The 18,666-nt window shown below is 41.9% G+C and overlaps 1 protein-coding gene across 7 annotated transcripts in view; it reads right to left on the bottom strand.

Annotated features, from left to right (window-relative positions):
* PTPRT (protein tyrosine phosphatase receptor type T) overlaps positions 1-18,666 on the bottom strand; it is a 435,686-nt gene that overhangs the window by 254,147 nt on the left and 162,873 nt on the right. For all 7 annotated transcript variants that reach the window (XM_015647508.2, XM_033519067.1, XM_033519069.1 and 4 more), the window contains exons 3-6: positions 18,076-18,347; positions 12,439-12,520; positions 9,273-9,388; positions 6,342-6,516 (exon numbers count right to left, since the gene is read on the bottom strand). In XM_015647508.2, the coding sequence (XP_015502994.1) occupies positions 6,342-6,516; positions 9,273-9,388; positions 12,439-12,520; positions 18,076-18,347 (645 nt within the window). The remainder of the gene's footprint in view (positions 1-6,341; positions 6,517-9,272; positions 9,389-12,438; positions 12,521-18,075; positions 18,348-18,666) is intronic.

The following is an 18,666-nucleotide window of genomic DNA, read 5'->3' as shown; positions in this document are numbered from 1 at the left end:
CAATTAAGGAGGCAGAGGAAGGATGAGCAGTAGAGAGTTATCAGTGAATGTGACCTGTCTTTAAGCTCAGTCATAAGCAAAAAATTAAAAAATAAAAAAGTGCAATTTTGAATTTTAATGTCACATGAGCATCATTAACAATCATCCTGCATGAAAATTTGAACATTAAAAAGGAGCAAAGAATGGAAAAGCTGCCAGGCTCGTTTGATTTGGCACATATCTGGTGGTCATTCACTGCAAGAACACTTCCAGGCAGCAAAGGCACAGGGATGTGTTCTTGGTATTTTATGTTCTTTTCTGAGAATCAACAGTCCTGAGTTAATTTCCATGCAGTTGCCTTAAACCTCCTTAATAATTCTAACTAGAAATGAAAAGGTTTGCATGCATATCATGCATTTTGTCAAGACATTTAATGGTGTGACAGGAGAGCCATTATCATTTCCCAGATTTTAGAAACAAAGTCAAGTTTAAAGCAGTACTCCCTGCTCATATTACACAGCAACAAAAATCCTGCTGAGGAGAGAAACAAAAAAAGTTGGGAAAAGTATAGATTGAATTGAGAATACAACATTGGTTTATGAACTTGTTTTGTACCCCTTGCAGCTTTGCACTCCTCCTGAATATGTTTGTTTACACCCTGTTGATTAAAATCAACAAGAGAAACCAAGGAAACATATTTCTGGACCATTACTGCAAGTCTGTGTGGCACTGGGAGCAATGCTGAAAACTGGCTCCTTTATATAAACCCCACATTTATCACTTCTCAAAGAAATGGCTTCATTTCCCAGCTCTATTTTGGAAGTTAAACATAAGGAGAGGGAAATACTTCCTTTTGAGAGGACTCATGTTTCATACTGCTGAACATCTCCAATGCAACAGCTTTGTCTCCCATCTCCTTCACTGGCTTCACAGATATTAAGTTGCATGGAAAGAAGAGAAATTGGAGTTACAGCTCTTGGTGAGTGTTTGTAATCTCCTTGCCTCCTCTTTTCTCTAACCACATGCCACCCCATGATTAAAACTGAGTTAAAGCAACTGAGTTGAATTAAACAGAGCGGTGACAAGTCCAGGTAATTACCAGCCAACACCACCAAAGGGATTGTTACACTCCCTACACCACTGTGACTGCAGAGAAATAAAGGAAATGGCTTTTTCAGGCACTCCATTAATGCCAGAGCCATTCTCCCTCACTCAGGTATTTCACAGGCACAGAACCCCCATAAACAGCCGGGATGTGCTGCATTAAGTCTTATATCAAATCTGTGTCAGCTCCCCACAGCACAGCACAGCACAGCACAAGGGCCTTCTGAACTGACTGAACTGGTGTAAACTGGGAGGAAACAGGCAAAGAGAGAGCAGGCACCTGGAGGAAACCCTTTCTATCAGTGTCCTGACACTGCTGGGAGCACCAGCCAGGGACTGACTCCTGCTCACAAGCTGATAACTCAGAGGGCCTTGATCAATGTGCAGAACTCAGGCAGATGGATTCAAACGTGCCCAGAAACATCTGTGATCTGGATGAACCTGATCAATTCAGACAGGGATCTTCACACCTGCCAGCTTCTTATTAATGCACATGAAAAAAAATGCTTTTTTTAACAGTAACATCTTAAGCAGACGTGCCACAGCTGAGCTTGTCTCCCAGAGAGTTGGAAGGGACTGAGGGACGTGGTCCTCCAGCCACCCTGATGGCAAAAGTGGACAGCTGTAATGCAGAAGATACTTTTCATATCAACATCCCCATCTCCTGGGTGAAGTATAGGGACTAGAGCATCACCAAGACAGGTTATATAACCCCATGATGGCAAGGATGTTATGTCAGTTTTAATGAGCACATTTGGCATTAATATCTCAGGGTATAGAACTATCTGTGTATCAGTCATGAAAACATTAAAAAAGAAACCGACAACAAAACCAATACAGAAAATATTCAAAGGGTCTTTTTCATATTCACCACATCTCCCCGTAACAGCTCTGTAGGAAGTGAAAAACTTTGGAGCTGGTGAGTTTCCTCTATGATTACATGGAAGACAAGTAACTTTCCATCCCTGGAACACATTCCAGAGTACACTCATATGAATCATAGACATTCATATACATTGAACTTCTTGTTTGCAAGGAAATCAATGGAGAGAGCCTGATGTGACATTTCCAGAACCAGCTCCAGCCCAAGATCAGGCTCAGCTGAAGAACAAAGATGTTTTCATTTCTTATGAGTTTTAAGCTCCAGAAAATTCCTTCTCCTAGTAGGACTTCTTGCTGTTGAATAATTAACTGAAACTATTCTGGAGTCAGCTCCAGTCATAAATACTGAGACAGCCAAAACACCTGTAGAGCTTTTCCTTGATGAGTCTGTCTTAGAACTGTAAATCTGAAATCTTCACAGCATATTTCAAACTGGAGAAGCTTCCATAGAAGGATTTCTTTAAATAGGTAATTATTTATCATGTTTTTCACACCTGACTATCTCAACTCCAACAACTTGACAGGGTTTTTTTTGATTCAGTTCATTGTTCAGTGCTTGGATCTGTTTTCCTTTGTTTTGTGGTTGGGGTTTTATTGTAAATTCCAGTGCCTGCTTTTAGGAAGAGACTCAATCACTGGAGCAGATTTCAGTGTGTACCTGGTGAGTTAATAAACAGATGGTGGAATTACAGTGACGAGCATCACACCAGAAGAGACCCAGAGAGAGAATGGTAAACAACTGTGACAAGGAACCCACCTCTCCCTCTGGTGTCACTCAAGGCATCAGCTCCTCGTGTGACTGATAAAAACCTGATAAAAGCAAGAGAGAGCTGTCCCACATATCACAGCCATGACAGAAAGCCTCTCAGCTAAGAGACAGGTTATTTTTCCAACCAAACACTTTGAAAATCAAGACAAAACTGAAGAGAACTGGAACATCTACTTGGGGGTCAGTGGAGAGGCTGTGCTGAGGCTCAACAGGATCTCCCTACCCCTGCAGGAGCAGAACAAACCCTAAGAAAATGCCAGGAGCCTTAAAAGAATGGTAAAGGTAGCAACAGGTAGCAGGAAAATAATTTTGAGAGGTTTCTGAAGAGTGAAAATCTCAGAAAACTGGCTCATAAAAATAGGTTATAGATGCTGTAATATTCCCTCAGCTCTGCATGGATTCTTATAATATATTGAGTGATTAATTTGGGCATCCAGAGTACCTGAAAGGGATCAAGGAAAAATAGAAACAACTGCCAGCAGTTCTCCACACACCCTCACAGAGTTTAAAATGTTATCCACAGCCTTACCTAATGTGACAAGTGTCCTGGAAGGACACCAGCATTAATACAGACCTTAAATGATAAAATTCTAGCCAATTTCCACAGTATTTTAAACAATCTTTACACAAGGAAGGCCTACGTTTGCTCAGAATACAAGTAACTGCCACACAGCTTTTACTCAAAAGAAAATTACAGGCAAGAAATGTTCCATTCAGGTGTGAGCAGTGTAGCGAGACACAGAATCTCTGGGGGTTTTTTAAGCTGCCCTGTACAAAATTGTATTAAATTACTGTATGGGCACCTGTGAGAGAGAAGAAATAGAGAAGAGCTATTTCCACTAGAGCACCAAAGGATGGCAAGGGGTGCAGATGGAAATGATAGGTTTTTCTGGCCTGAAATTATGATTGGAGAGTGCAAAGAGAAGAATGAATGTATTGTCATTTATACAAGCCAGGAGACAGAGAAGCATTAGCACATACAGCAAATAGCTGCCTAGAGAACAGCATTTTCACAGGATTACAAATGTATCTCCTGCCACTAAACATACTGGAATAATTTGGAACTAATACTGTTACATTCTTTTGTGTGAGATTGCCAGGAATTTCTTTTCAGTAATACATTACTCTTTGTGAAGGTGCCCAGAGACAAGCAAGGGGTTGTGTGTTTCATTTAATTATTCATTCCATTTGCTGAAACATGTATGTACTGTCCAATCTGGGCTTTAGGAGCATGCACATTTCAAAATCAGACCTCTATTTTGATATCTAGTAAGCTTTTTATTTAATATTGAGGAATGTAAACTACTTTCTGTTCTAAATACTTCAAGAAAACTTCCTATGCACAGGGAAGCAAACAGATCTTTCAATTAAAAAGATTACATAGACACACTTTTAAATCTTAATTTTTGTTGAAGAAACACCCTGTGATTTTATGTTCATCTGATCAAGAAAAAGCACATGAGAAGCAGAGATTGAGCTTGGATTTAGCAGGTTTAGGAACAGGCCCATCAATTGAGCAAAACCTCAATTACAGGCTAATTGAATGTATGCTCAAGTACATTATTGCAATTCAATAATCATCTCTTCAGAATTAAACAATTCCAATTTGCTTTCATTTCCGCCTGTGCACATGCATTACAAATTTGCTATTATCCACACTAAAATTAGTCAGGCTGGTTGGAAGTCCCAGTGTGTCATAGGGTGGCCCCAAACCGACCTCAAATGAGCCACTTCACCTCACCTGCATCCTAATGAGGCACGAGGAACAGGATGGGACCTTACACAACAATAATATCCTGTTAAAGTTTATTCCAGGTAGGTGCATTGCTGAGCAATCCAGCAATGAAGCCCTCAGCATCTTTCCTGCTGAACATCCAGCCATTCATGGTTTGAATTTATTCTGTTTTTTTTCCCTGTTCCCATCAACAAACACAAAGTTCCAGGCACCTGACTGAGCCTGGGATGCTCTGATAGCTGCAAGCTCTGCCCTTCCTCTATTTAGCTGTGGTACAATCCTAGGTGTGCCTCTCCTGGCAGCTCAATTTCCTTTTAATAGTGCATTAATTCCTCCAGATTTGAACAGGATACAAGATCACCACGTGGGAATTAAAAGCACATCCAGCACAAGCATTCTCCTCGTGATCTGTGTCATCCAAACCTCTGCACCACACAGCACTCCCAGGCACAACAAAGGCATCTGATCTCCAAAGGCCTGATCCAGTTGGCAGAAAGCAGCACAGTGGACAGCTTGATCTCGTTCCTACAGCTGCCCTCCATTTTCATACCCTCCATTTCCATCAGGAAATTATACCCTGGGAGCAGACCCAGACTTCAAATTCCTCTCACCCCAAACACAGAGTGCCTTCAGCCACCTTCTGAGCTCACCAGCGAAGAGTCAGTGAGCACTCCTGTGCTGCAGCTCGAGGTGAGATTTAAAAACAAATAAAGAGGAACCCAGAGTAGGGGATAGCACTTCACCACCTGCCTGGTGAAGGTGAGATTATGACACACCTTGCATGTGTCAGGCTCCTGAATTACAGTAATCAACATGGCTAAAATCCAAACTCCCTTCAAGAACTACTGATGCTTCTACTCTGGACTTCAGGGACTCAGCAGAATCAATCCAAACATTTACTGCCAGCAGCCCTGAACAGTCTCTCCTGGCATGCAATGCTCCACCACAAGATTATTTCTGCCTGATAAAATACTGGAAAGGAAAGCAGGTAAAGCTGACAACCACACTGTTCAGCTGACTACAGTAAAAATCCCCATAGCCACCATATTTTACTACAAAGGCTTACAAAGAGGGCTGTGTCCAAAGTTTAAATTCAAATATTCCAGATACCAACTTAAACTCATGACACCTTTACCCTTTTTCTCATATTAACATGAATGAAAGAAGGTCCAACAGGATGGCAGCTTTTATAGACAGTTACCTGTCACTGTTGGACACAAAATGATTCACACAGACACAGCTTGAAGTGAGATGAAGGAAGAAGAAGGAAGTTTATTTGTTCTTTCAGTATTTATAGGTTTTTGACAATGACCAGGGATTGGATAGTCAGGTTAACACCTTCCCAACCACACTGGTCATGACAGACATCCATCAAAAGGCAAATCTTTAATGGAATGTATAAACATTTGTGTTTATAGTTACTTTCCTGGGAAAGTGGCCAGAAATTATGAAAACAATATGGAAAGGTCTGATTCTCGGGGATACAGTTACCCTCCAGGAAGAAACATGTTGTAATGCATTGAGAAAAATGGTATAACCCAAGATGTACCCCTGAAATACAGAATGTTAGATTCTTCCCTCTTATCTCTTCCTCCCCGTTATTGGCTGTGTGAATGTAACCCTTCCCCTTCCCCTGACTTCAAAAAGGAGCACATTATCAATTTTCTTCCTCTTTCCCCACACAATCCCCAGAATAAAGCTGGAACACCATCTCAGCAAGGGAGAGAGCCTCATTTCAGTCCTTCTGGTCCATGCTATATATTTTCCCACCTCCCTGGCTACAGCTGGGCGGACTGTGGCCGTAAAGAGGTTGGGAACATATATAAAATACAGCAGAAACACCTCTCTTGGGTCAAGGCTTTGCTGTCCTACCTTTGACGATGAGCTCGGCGTAGTTGGAGACCCCGGAGCCGCCGTCGGAGCGGATGACACAGCGGTATTTGCTGATGCTGCGCTGGGACGTGTCGGCCACGCTGACCGTGGCTGAGAAACGCCTGTGGTTGACCACTCGAGTGACCATCAGGGCTGTGTCCCTCCCATTCCACTGCTGCAGAGAGAAATGATGTGGTGATGGAGACAGGCAGGCTCTGCGCTGGTGCAGCTGTGTGTGATTCACTCCTTGGGGTGTTTAACACAGGTCAGAGCTCCCTGTTCATGTTGCTGGAGGGGTTTTGTACAAACACAGCTTTCCAAGAGAAGGATTCAGCTGTTCCCTCAGGAAATCCTCAGGGCTGGGTGAGCTGGGCCCCAAATATTCTTATACATGAGTAAGGGTGTGAGGCCCTGGCACAGGGTGCCCAGAGCAGCTGTGGCTGCCCCTGGATTCCTGGAAGTGCCCAAGGCCAGGCTGGATGGGGCTTGGAGCAGCCTGGGACAGTGGAAGGTGTCCCTGCCATGGCTGGGGATAGGGCAGGATTAATTTTAAGTCCCATTCAACCCAAACCAGTGATTCTATGATATATTTAAGTTTGTGTTTCTATTTAATATTTGAGATATAACTGGGCTCTTGGTGTGTTCTAAGGCTACAAAGAGGGTAAGGGGTCTGGAAAAGAACCCATATGAAGGCCAGGACACTGAGGACACTTGGCTTGGTCAGAGTAGGAAAGAGAAGACTGAGGTCAGATCCCTTCGGGGGCTGCAGCTCCTCCTGAGCTCTGATCTCTGCTCTGGGACAGGGACAGGACCCAGGGAAGGGCTGGAGCTGTGCCAGGCCAGGCTGGATGTCAGGGCAAGGTTCTTCCCCAGAGGTGCTGGCACTGGCCAGGCTCCCCAGGGAATGGGCACGGCCCCGAGGCTGCCAGAGCTCCAGGAGCGTTTGGACAGCGCTGCCAGGGATGCCCAGGGTGGGGTTGTTGGGGGGTCTGGGCAGGGCCAGGGCTGGGCTGGGGGATCCTGGGGGTCCCTCCCAGCTCAGGGATATTCTCTGATTCAAAGATTGGTTCTTGCAAAGGCTGCAGAGTGGCAGCTCTGACTGCAGCTCCACACAGTGTAATTAGAGGCCCGGCTTGGATGTGAAAACACGACAGCTGAAGGCTTTGTGCCCACCTGGGAAAACACTACAAATGAACAGATTCTGTAAATTTGGCCTTTCCAGATGCAAAACTCAGATTCTGGACCAATTTAAATAAATTGCTTGGATGAGCAGACATCCTTGTATATCCAACATTCCCCAATAAACCTCTCTACCAATGCCAGACCACATTTTTCCAACTGGAAAGGGGACAGCCAAAGAATTAGCCAGAAATTGTTCTCTGCAGTATGAACACCTCAACTTGCTCATTTGTCCAGTTTATTAGGAATTTCAAAGGAAAGCACATTGCTGTTTTGGCAGTTTCCACTAAGCAGTTTTTAGGGGTGTTTCCAAGGCTATTTTCATTAAATGCTGCAGTTTTAGAGAATGGAAAGCAGGTTTTCTCATTAACAATAGCAATTCTTTCCTCCCCAAACTCTGCTTCTCACAGGGAAAGGTTCGTACTGCTGCAGGTCAGAATTGTTTTTACACAGATCTAATTGTAACTGGGGAAATACTTTAATGAAAGAACCCAAAAAAGATAAAATAAATCAAAAATATATCTCAGTGGGTGCCAGACATACACCATAGGTAAATAAATTTAAGCTAAAAATGTAATTTTTAGGAGAACAGCTGTGATGAGAGCATAGTTACTGAATGTAAAATCATTTTTATATAATGCCAACTACATGTCTCACCAACTTAAGCCTTTTTCCCAGTACTTATTTTAATTTTTATGATTAGATGAACCAATTCCTTGATTTAAACTAGATTTGAAAATGTTATTTTTATATTTTATCGAAATACCTGAAGTCAGTTATAAAATTTGATAAAATATGATAATTATTTGACTATAAAGGCCCTTCCTGTCTGCCCCAGATGTTCCAGCTCTGGGGTGATCAAACCCTCAGCCCCATCAGACCAAGCTGAGAACAAAACTTTCAGACTGGCTTTAGTGTTCTGCAAATGATGTTGGCCCTACATATGTGCAACAAGGATCCTCTTGACTTGTTTGGGAGTTAAACATTAAGGAACTTGATGATTTTTAAAGCTCCTGGAATGGTAATGCTGGGAGTCCACATATCAGAGAAACTCAAGGGGCAGGAGAAATGATTGTGGCCTCCACTGGGAGACACACAGCTCGTGTGCTGACACTGGGGTCTCTTCCATTTCAAACTCCCACACTGACCAGGAATTCCCAAGGTTTTTGCTGCACCCAGCAGAAGAGCAGGACCCACAGGAGTTTGATCACTAGGCTGCAAATAAGACATCCAGGGAGGGAATGTTTTGGTCTTTTGGTGGGTGACTAAATCTGCTGTCAACGCAGCCAAGGGAAACTGGAACAAGCAGAACTGGGTGCAACCTGTGATTTGCTATTTAAACCACCCAGGTAAGTCATTTCAGACCTTGGAGAGCTCCTTCTTAACAATTGTCTCCGACTCCAGGCTGAGAACAATTTTAGAGGGTGAAAGGAAAGCAGCTAGCATAGTAAAGCAGAAGAGAACTGCTCCTCTCTCCTCTGCTTTATGGCTGGGCGTTTACAGGTATATGGGAATTTGTTTGAAAATGGAATTTTGCTGTCACTGGCCATTTTTTCCTTTTTCTGCCTCCTAATTCCATGCTTTGTCACCTCAAACCCTCCCTTAGAAGTGATTTAAGGCAGTTCTTCAAAGCATCTCAATGAAAAGATTTTTGCCTCACCACCACCAGTCTTTCTCTACCTATTTATTTCCCTTGAAAAAAGCAAAGAAAGGCCCAAGTTAGGCAGGAGAAGCCAGCAGGGCTCTCATTACCTGCAGCCAGAGCTTGTCGTGCTGTGACCACTTCCCGCCGGCGATGCACTGGAAGGTGGCGTTCTGCCCCACGTTCACCTCCACGTTCTGCAGCCGCAGGAAATGGGGGGCTTTTCCTGACAAAAGAGGAATTGCAAGGGTAGAGCGAGGGAGGAGCACCCCCCAAACACTCTGCAAAACCTCTGTGCTCTCCCTGCCAAAGTGGCTTCCCAAAATGAAGCCGCCCTTGGGTGTTTAAATCCTCCCAAGTGGTGATGGAGCTGGGAGAGGGAGGCTGGAGGGATCTCAGAGAGCCCTGGCACCCCTGCAAACACAGACTTGCATCAAATCACAAGTTCATGGTCACCAGAACAATTTCTTATTGCCTGCTATAAAGAGTAATTGAGTAATCTCTTTTCTTCAGAAAACTATATTTCTAAAAAGGTCAAAAAAAGTCAAATGCTTTTCTGCTTGTCAAGCATGACTGACCCAAACCCCATTTTCACAAGGGTCTTTTATCCTTTTCCTTCTCTTGACTATCAAATATGTCCTAGACCTTTAGAATAATGCATCATCAATATCAAATCAGATATTAAATGAAATATTCATTTACCTGACAGCATTTTACCACTGGTTTAGTTTAAGATCACTGATATCAGTGTTTTGCTGACACTAAATTCAGCATTAGTTCAAAATTAAACCAGTGATATTAAAAATGCAGACATTAGGGTTTGTTTTTTATTTTTACAAATAAACTAGATGAGGGGGTTATCTTTTTTGTTAAATATCAGACTGGTGTCTATTTAACAAAAAATACAAACAAGATTATAGCAGTGGATGCAACACCTTTAAGTGGGCTATTTTCTTGCAGGACTTCAGAAAAAGGTTTGTGCATCATTTGAAAAATTTTAGTGCAATATGCTGAAAAAACTTGCACCTATAAAGGTCAGTGTTTTTCAACATCATCTGCACATTTTCTGGTATGATTAGACACTGAAATACATAATTTCAGAGGACATTGTAACCTTTCTTCTGTTGGAATCAAACAGCTTTAAAGGAATGTGGGCATCTGTGGCCGTACATGGCTGAAACTTGATGTACAAGTGTTTGACACATGAACAGAGAACACATGTTCATACACCATGTCAAATGTTTTATCTGCTCCTGTGCCCTGTCCAACACACTGACAGCTCCTGAAGGACAGGGGCTCTGCACCATCCTGCTCTCTGCAGCAGGAATTTGCATCCAGGTTTGCTGGGAAACTCCCTCTGGGTGACATTCAGACGGTTCTTTCGGTATTTCAGGATAATCCTTTTATTTGTGCCTGCAGTCTAAAGTGTGCAGCTGTAAGTCAGCTACAAATCCAAAGGTGTAGAGTCCCACCAGTGCCAGCATCCTGCTCCTTAGGTGTGCATCTGGAGCATGGGCTGTGCTGTGGTGGCAAGGGCTCATGCACACACAGTCAATGAGCTTCCAGCATAAGGAAAATGGATATTCCAGTGTCTTCCTTCACAGGAAAAAGGGAAAAATTGCACCAGCAATACATTTATTTTTCAGTATTACTGTGCCATTAGGGGCATTTCACTGTTTTTGCTGACTGTGGTTTGCCTGCCTTTGTCAGCTGTGAAGGTAAAGCAGAAATGAAGAAATAAGACCAATGATTTCAATAACCTCCAGGGTCACCAGGAGCTTCATGGTCCCCGTGTTTTGATTTACAACAATTGTAAAAGGAATCTGAGGGGCAAAGGCTGTACAAGGAAAGGGAACACGTGGGTGACATTTACCCTGGTGACTGTCACTGCTGAACAGCAAAAGCAGCACTGGGAACCAGGCAGGGGCAGCATTTACAGAGACTGCAGAGAACCTGCATCTTGTAATGAGCTCTGCATGCTGGGGGCTGCAAACAGATTGAAAAAAAACCCCAAACAACCAACTTTGAATCATTCTGTTGTTGAGTCACCAAGAATGCATTTAATTTTGGGGAAGGACCTCTGTATACTTGAAGAAATTGATTCAAAATCAGTTTATTTCATTAAGCAGGGACAGAACACAGCATCCTGCATAACTGCTTTAAATCCCATCATTTTCTTGTTGAGACTCTGCCCCATGGTTTGTTTAGAGATCTCTTTCCCACTGAAGGGACCAGAGATCACCCAACACGCTGCGGAAGGCACAGACCATTTGGGGATTTGTCTGGATGCTGCCAGTTATCAGCAACATCTGGTTAATACAGACTGTAAGTATTCCTTAATGAAGTAAATGCACCCAAAGGCCTGAGCAATGAGCACATGGTAAATACAAATATAATTTACTTAAGCAGCAATTAACCATGCTGCAGTTATCAGAAATGTCCTGTTAAACTTGAGCAGAACCATGTCTGTCACATTGAATGGCAGATGTTCTTTGACATTCTGATCACAGCAAAAACAGTTGATTTCACTCCATCCATATGATCCATCATCTTTTTTTGTGAGCAGCTGTCACTGACTTACTGAAACCATGAGCCAGAAAGAGGGACTGTTAACAAAAAAATCTTTACAAGTAGCTGTATCTTACATCCATAAAATATACAAAGTCCTCAAGCCCCACTGAAGGTGAGTTCACACTCAAAGACTGAGGCCCAATGCTTCTTTAAACATAAAATGTAAATAAATCTCAGCTTATTGTTGTGTCTGTAATAGAAGAAATGCAGCATTAACGTTTTTGAATAGTGTAATGAACCTGCATTAATTTCTACTCCTGGATAAGTGCAGTGTCTGAATAAGATTAATTTCTAATCTTTTCATGGCTTTCTGAGCAGGTCTAATATGTTGAAACCAACCAACCTTTGGGACAGGCTTCTTACCAAGGAAACACTGAAACAATTTGTTTGGTTGTTCTTTTCAGAAGTTAACCACACAGGTTATTATGAGAAGCTTTTTAGATTGTTTTCTACAGCAAAAAGGTTAAGAAATAACAAAGCCATCAGTTTATTAACAAGTAAAGAAGAGAGAATTCCAGTGAGAGCAGCTTTGACTTTTTTGCACAGCTTGCAAAGGTGGGTAATTAAGCAAGGCTGATTGTCCTTAGGGGTCTTGGAGGGAGACAAGACATTTTAGTGCTGACCCAACTGGGTAAATCTCTCCTTTAGTCTGCAAACTGTGACCTACAACATGCTGGTACCGTCAGAAAAATAAAGAGTGCTCACTGCAGGGGTGGGCGAGAACTCTGACTTCGTCCACAGCTATGTACCCAGGGTGTCCTTTCAAAGAGACAGATTCAAATATCACCTGAAATACAAAAGAGAAGAAAATAAATCTGAGAAAGATTTACAGCAGTAATTTCAGCAGTCACCACATTCTGCTGTTATTCTGAGTCATTTGAGGTGTTTTGTTAATGAAGGGATACCAGGGCAATTCAGTGTGTGAATGCAATACCAAATCTGTTGGGGAAGCAAAACAAAGAGCAATGTTCAATAGGATTAAAGACATCCCTGATTTGGAAAAGCAAAAAGTGCCCTGGGCACACCTATATTCACTTAAGCACCAGTCCAAGAATATTAGGTTGGTAATAATTTGATATCTTGTTCTCAGAATGCCTGGGAAAATTGGAGAGAGCCCTGCACGAGACAGAATTCTCTTCCTGAGCCAGTGACCATGCACAGATTGTTCTGGAGAAAAACCTGATTTTCTGTGCAGGCTCTTTTCAGAAGTAGAAAGTTAATTACAAGTAAAGGATGGCACTGGATTCTGGACTGAAATAAGATCTTCCCAGATATAATGATGTTGTTTTTGCCTCTCCCTGGATTCCACGAGCATGATCTGAGAAGGAATATTCTTAAAAAACATGTGTACAATTTCTCTTCATTAATGGTACACTAACGAACTTTTTTTTTTAATTTTTGTACCTGGATTATGAAAACATTCCAGTAATGTGGGTCTGAAAATACAGATATTCCATCATAGATTACTAAAAAACTCATTCTTCTTTGTGGGTTTGTGATTTTAACCTGGAAAACTGCCCTGAAACATCTTGTTATAAAAATATATGGACTACCAAAAAATCAGTAGCACAGGGAAAAAAAACAAACCAAAACCAAACATCAAAAAACTAAAAATCTGATAAAGAGATCATTAAAAATAAGTTAATTGCTGGAAAGTGGGGCAGTGGAGAGGAAGGTGCAGATCTTGCACTGGGAACCAGCAACAGGACAAGAGGAAATGGAGCAAAGCTGAGTCAGGACAAGCTCAGACTGGGCATTAGGAAAAGGTTCCTCACTGGGAGGAAGATCTGTCCCTGGAAATGAGCACATGGAGCATCTGAAGGACACTCTCAGTCACATGGCTGAGTTTTCAGCAGTCCTGAGAGGAGCAGAGCATTGGATTTAATGATTCTATGGGTCCCTTCCAACTTGAGTCGTGCACTGACTCTGTAAGGAACAGGAAGTTTAGAAATGTCCAACCATAATAACAACAACAATATTATAATTAATATTGATGATAATAATAATAATAATAATAATAATAATAATAATAATAATAATAATAATAATGCAGCCTGATATTGAATAATCAGTGATTCTACCTCCCAAATTAGTGATTTTCTTCCCAAAGGAACACTTTACTTCCTTTACTACATTAATAAATGAATGGATGGAAATGGAATGGGCACTGTCCTCTCCATGTGAGAAGGAAATTCCCACTCTCAGTCCATCTGACTAAAGCAATGTTCACACTGTACTGGATTGCTGATTCTTTTGTGAGTAAATAATCAACTTTTCAAGGACAGAGTTAATTACATGTTCAGCCAGCACAGTTACTGCCATTAGAGCAGTGTTCTGGTGCAGCTACTTGTTCCACAGGAGAAAATATTCCAGTCATTTGTAACTTCTGAAATTCACTACTAGAACACTGAGTTAACTATTTAAAAACAGTTTTCAAAAGTCCTTTTTGTTCTAAATAAAAGCTGGTATTCCCAGCCTGTCACTGTTCAGTAAGCCACTGGAAGATAAAATAAACCAAAAATCATTTGCAAGTGTTCTGTGTTATAAGGTCCTTGATAGGGTTTTAGGGACTGTATAAAATAAGACTATAAAATAGGAGTCTTTAGTATGGAAATTATAATTACTTTAGCAATTAAATATCATTCATGATAAAAATTACATTTACTGGGAAGGTCGTGCAAGGCTCTACTGCAACTCCCTTCAGACATGAATACAAGTGCAACATTACAGCTCCAAAATCTTATTTTAGCTTTACATTTGTGAAAAGTCATAAGCCACAACAAATTCTCAATTATCTGCAAGGCAAGAACTTGTTAAGTTCTCCAAGGCATTGACATCAGGTATGAGTGGGTGGCAAAAGTGAGCACCAATACACAGAGAATTGACTTTGGTTAATTACCAACATGTTCAGGGTCTTTCATACAGCACAATATAACTTAATGATAAGTTAAGTTAATAATAACCAACTCATCCCCTAAAAAATCCCTGTTCACTGGTGCAGAATCCACTGTGTAGAGGACTCCTCTCAATTCAAGCAATATTGTTTGACTATTTTATTCTGTTCTGCTTTACACTCAGATATTCCTGCCCTTCCCCAGTTCAAACTTACACATTTTTGTATTTTTGTGTGTTTTGCAGCATCTCATCCCTATGAAAGTGAGAAGCATGGAAGCACCCAGGATTTCCTGAAAATCGGGAATTGAGACCCAGCATGGGGACAAGGCAGGAATAAATGTTTATGGGGCCCTTTTCTGCAAATCTCACACTCTGTATCACTCATGTCCTTTTAAATTCAGTTGGAAACGCAGCATGATGGTTGAGACAGGCAATGCTTTGCAATTAATAATGCTTTACATTTAAAGAACTCCAAAGAAATTAATATCCTTGACAAAATACAAAGCTTCACTCTTAAAAAATAAATAATTTTAAATGTTCCTGAGGCCTGCAAATACAAAGTCATTTCATGTTTCCTTCCCACCAAACAAGCCCCAGTTCAGCGCTGTGATTTACCAACAATGTCTGTGTTAGCAGCGTAGCCCAGCTCATCTGTTGTGCTACAACAGCTTTCTCCAAGCATGGATCAATAACATTCCTTGCTATACATCACAAAAACACCTCCTGGCAGGCTCTAGTGCTGCCCTTGGTGCATTCTGGGGCTGAGTTCATCCTTATGGCAAGCAGTAATTCAAGATTACACGTATTACCTTTCTCCAAGAACCATTAGAGCTTTTTTTCTCGCTACGCTGGAAAACATTTGCAGGCTGGGAATCCAAGTAGAAGAAACTTCAGTGTAGACATGATAAATCTCCCCACATTTCTATCTCAGCTAAGTGCTTCTGCAGCCTGATGACTCCTATGACCCTTGCACAGAGCTGCCAGACCTAAAACATGACCTCTGGCAACTGCTCTGGATGCCAGTTTTTCACTAGCCACATCTCCAAAGCTCAAAGAATTTGCCAAAACCTCAGACCAGCTTCAGATTGTTTTGTCTGGCTGAATTTTTGATGCAAATCCCAATCCAGGATGGTGTGGTTTATGTGCCTTAGGAGGGTAGTTGACATTTTGCCTGATGCAGATTTCAATATTTAGGGAAAATGTTGGTTTTACCTGGTCTTTCCAAAATACAGAATGGGCTGTGAGGCCTCTTGTGCACAGAGAGTTCTCCAGGAATGCAATTTTGATTTAAAGCTGGCAAAGAAATGGCAACTGTGAGGGTGGTGAGGCCCTGGCACAGGGTGCCCAGAGCAGCTGGGGCTGTCCCTGGATCCCTGGAAGTGTCCAAGGCCAGGCTGGACAGGGCTTGGAGCAGCCTGGGACAGTGGAAGGTGTCCCTGCCATGGCAGGGGTGGAATGGGATGAGCTTTGGGGTCTCTTCTAACCCAACCCATTTAGGATTTTATTAAATAACACTGCCATGGCACATTCTAGAGCATGTGTGAAAAGCAACACATTTTTCAGAAACACACCCAAGTTTTGTCGTCCTCCCACCTCTGGACTTAAGTAGAAGTTACTTTAGTAGAAGGAAAAATGAAGGTAGAAGTCTACTTTAGTAGACTTAATAGAAGTGTTACTTTAGGCTGGCAAATACTAATAATTTTTCCTCTTCATTTTCACAAGCTTCAAGTTCTTTCTTTTAAGTTTTTCTTAAACCTTGCTTAAATGTAGAAACTCACAGGACTACAGACCACCAATAAGGTGATTTGTAAAACCAGAGATTGAAATCAATCTACCAGACCCCCATAATATCCAGGACAGATCTCAAACTTTAAAAGTCATGCTTAAGGAACAAAAATTCAAGTGTGACTAGAAGGAAACATCACTCTCACTCATCACAAATTTAAAAATAAGCCACTTGCATTTTCTAGGAAGGAACTACTCCTGGGCAGATACTGCTGCCTTCCAATCCATTCATTTTTGTGCTCTAGTGGAAAATTCTTGTTTGATTTAAAGGATTCTTTTGCCCAAAACCAGCAAACTTGACCTGCCAAAGTACTTGTAAAAGACCTAAGTGAGGCTCAGGAAGCCTCCTATTGATATATCTGAGAGCAGGATCCCTCTTAGTACGAGATCAGACTGCCTTTTGCAGGTTTTTCAAGCTTTGATTTTCTGGGTGAAAGATCATTTCTGTTATCTCTGTGGAGCACCTACGATGAAGCAAATTCTGCTTCATGCCCAGGATCACGTTAATATGAATGGAGTAGGAGCACTCCAGTGTGCCTTCAGAGCAGTCACAAGTTGTGCACTGCCCTTAAAACACCACTTTCCACACATTTGCATCTCTTTTTCCTTCCCTCCCGCCCGCCTGGTGCACTCTGTGGATTCTGCTGGTACCCACAACTCTTTCAGAGGCAGCACATTAAAGCATCCTCCTCCAGCTCAGATTTTATAGACCTTCTTCCCAGTTATTAGAAGCAAGAAAAAGAGAGGCTTTTCTACCTGCTGTTTTTTATACACAGACTATTTGCTGCCTTTTCATAGCTCATTCTATCTCAGTCCCTATCTCACTCATGTCTTTTATTACATCAAATCTCCTGCAAGGTTTAGGATACAATTACCTCCCAGGCTTTTTTTTTTTTTTTGTGTGTGTGTCTTGAATATAAAACAAGACAAAACTACTCCTTCAACAAATAAAAAGTAGTATGTCATATGTAGTATGCACACAAGTAGAGTCCATTGTGTGCAAATTATCTAACTGAAATTAAAACAATGGCTGCAAAGTTGCTACATGAAGTTTTGAAGCAGCTAATAAGTAGGTGTAAAGCTAATAAAACCAAAAAATAGTGTAGCCATTACATTCCTTGGCTTTGTCCTTTTCTAAATAAAAAAAATAATCTTTGAACAGAATAAAGCTGTGGTAGAAAGAGGAGGAACTGAGGATCTAGTGAAAGATATCCACATTTGATACCATGGTACCAGAATTTATTAGTACCTTATGTGCTTACACCCCTCGTAGGGGTACAAGACACAAGGCCAAGTCACAAAATGTTCCTCCCTATGGAACCAACCAAGGTCCAAAAATAATGCAGGGAGATTTTTTCAGAGCAGATGCACATCCAGAAACTGTTTTGTTTACAGCCACACAGTGCCACAGAAAGCGCCAATACAAGAGGAAATTTCATCATGAACAAGTGGGTCTTGTCAATAACTGCCCCCCATCCATCTCTCTGTGGCCTGCCAACAACTCAAGAAAAAAGGTGAAGGAGAAGGGAAGAAATATGTTAAGCTGCCTATAGAACCACTACAGGTGAATTTATTCTGAGAGGAAAAACCAGGCAAGGGAGGTGTCGATTTTCCAAACTAACAAAGGAGAGAGAGAGGAGGAAAAATTTTACAAACCCCTACCTGATAAAAATGTGGCCAGAAGGTGCTGATGGCCAGCTCTGCCTTCACCCAGCCCTCGGTCACCACCCCTGACACGTTCCAGATGGGGTTGCCCTGGGGGCCCCCGTTGACCTTGACGTAGACGTTGAGGGAGCCGGGGCTGGAGCGGTCCCGGCTGGACAGGTAATAGTGGAAGTCGATGCAGTGGGTGTCATTCTCCTTCAGCGTGGGCAGCAGCAGGTGAGCTTTCTGCCCTGATGCTCGCCCAGAGCTGTTCACCATCATGAAGGAGCCTGCAGAGCAAAGGAAAAAGAGAACAAAGAGTGGGTTTGTGTGGATTTTTGGTGTAAAACTCTCAAGCCACAGAACAAACCATTCCTCTGAAGGAAGCAGCTGTTTGATGTCAGCTGTTAGGGAGAGAAAGGATATTAAAATTGCAGGGTATACACACCACTAGACTCAGAGCTAGCTAGAACCACTTTAATTAAATAAACTGCAAAGCAAAATAGAAATACTGTCTTGCTTGTATTGTTTTATCACCTTGTGATCACAAAGTCACTCTAAACAAAAGCACATTCCCACTTCAAGCAACAGCCAGGTTCTCCTGTTGCA

The sequence above is a fragment of the Parus major genome, chromosome 20, assembly GCF_001522545.3.
Source record: "Parus major isolate Abel chromosome 20, Parus_major1.1, whole genome shotgun sequence".
In the NCBI taxonomy this organism is placed as follows: domain Eukaryota; kingdom Metazoa; phylum Chordata; class Aves; order Passeriformes; family Paridae; genus Parus; species Parus major.
Note: the sequence above shows the minus strand (reverse complement) of the source record. Positions and strands in the feature narration are given on the sequence as shown.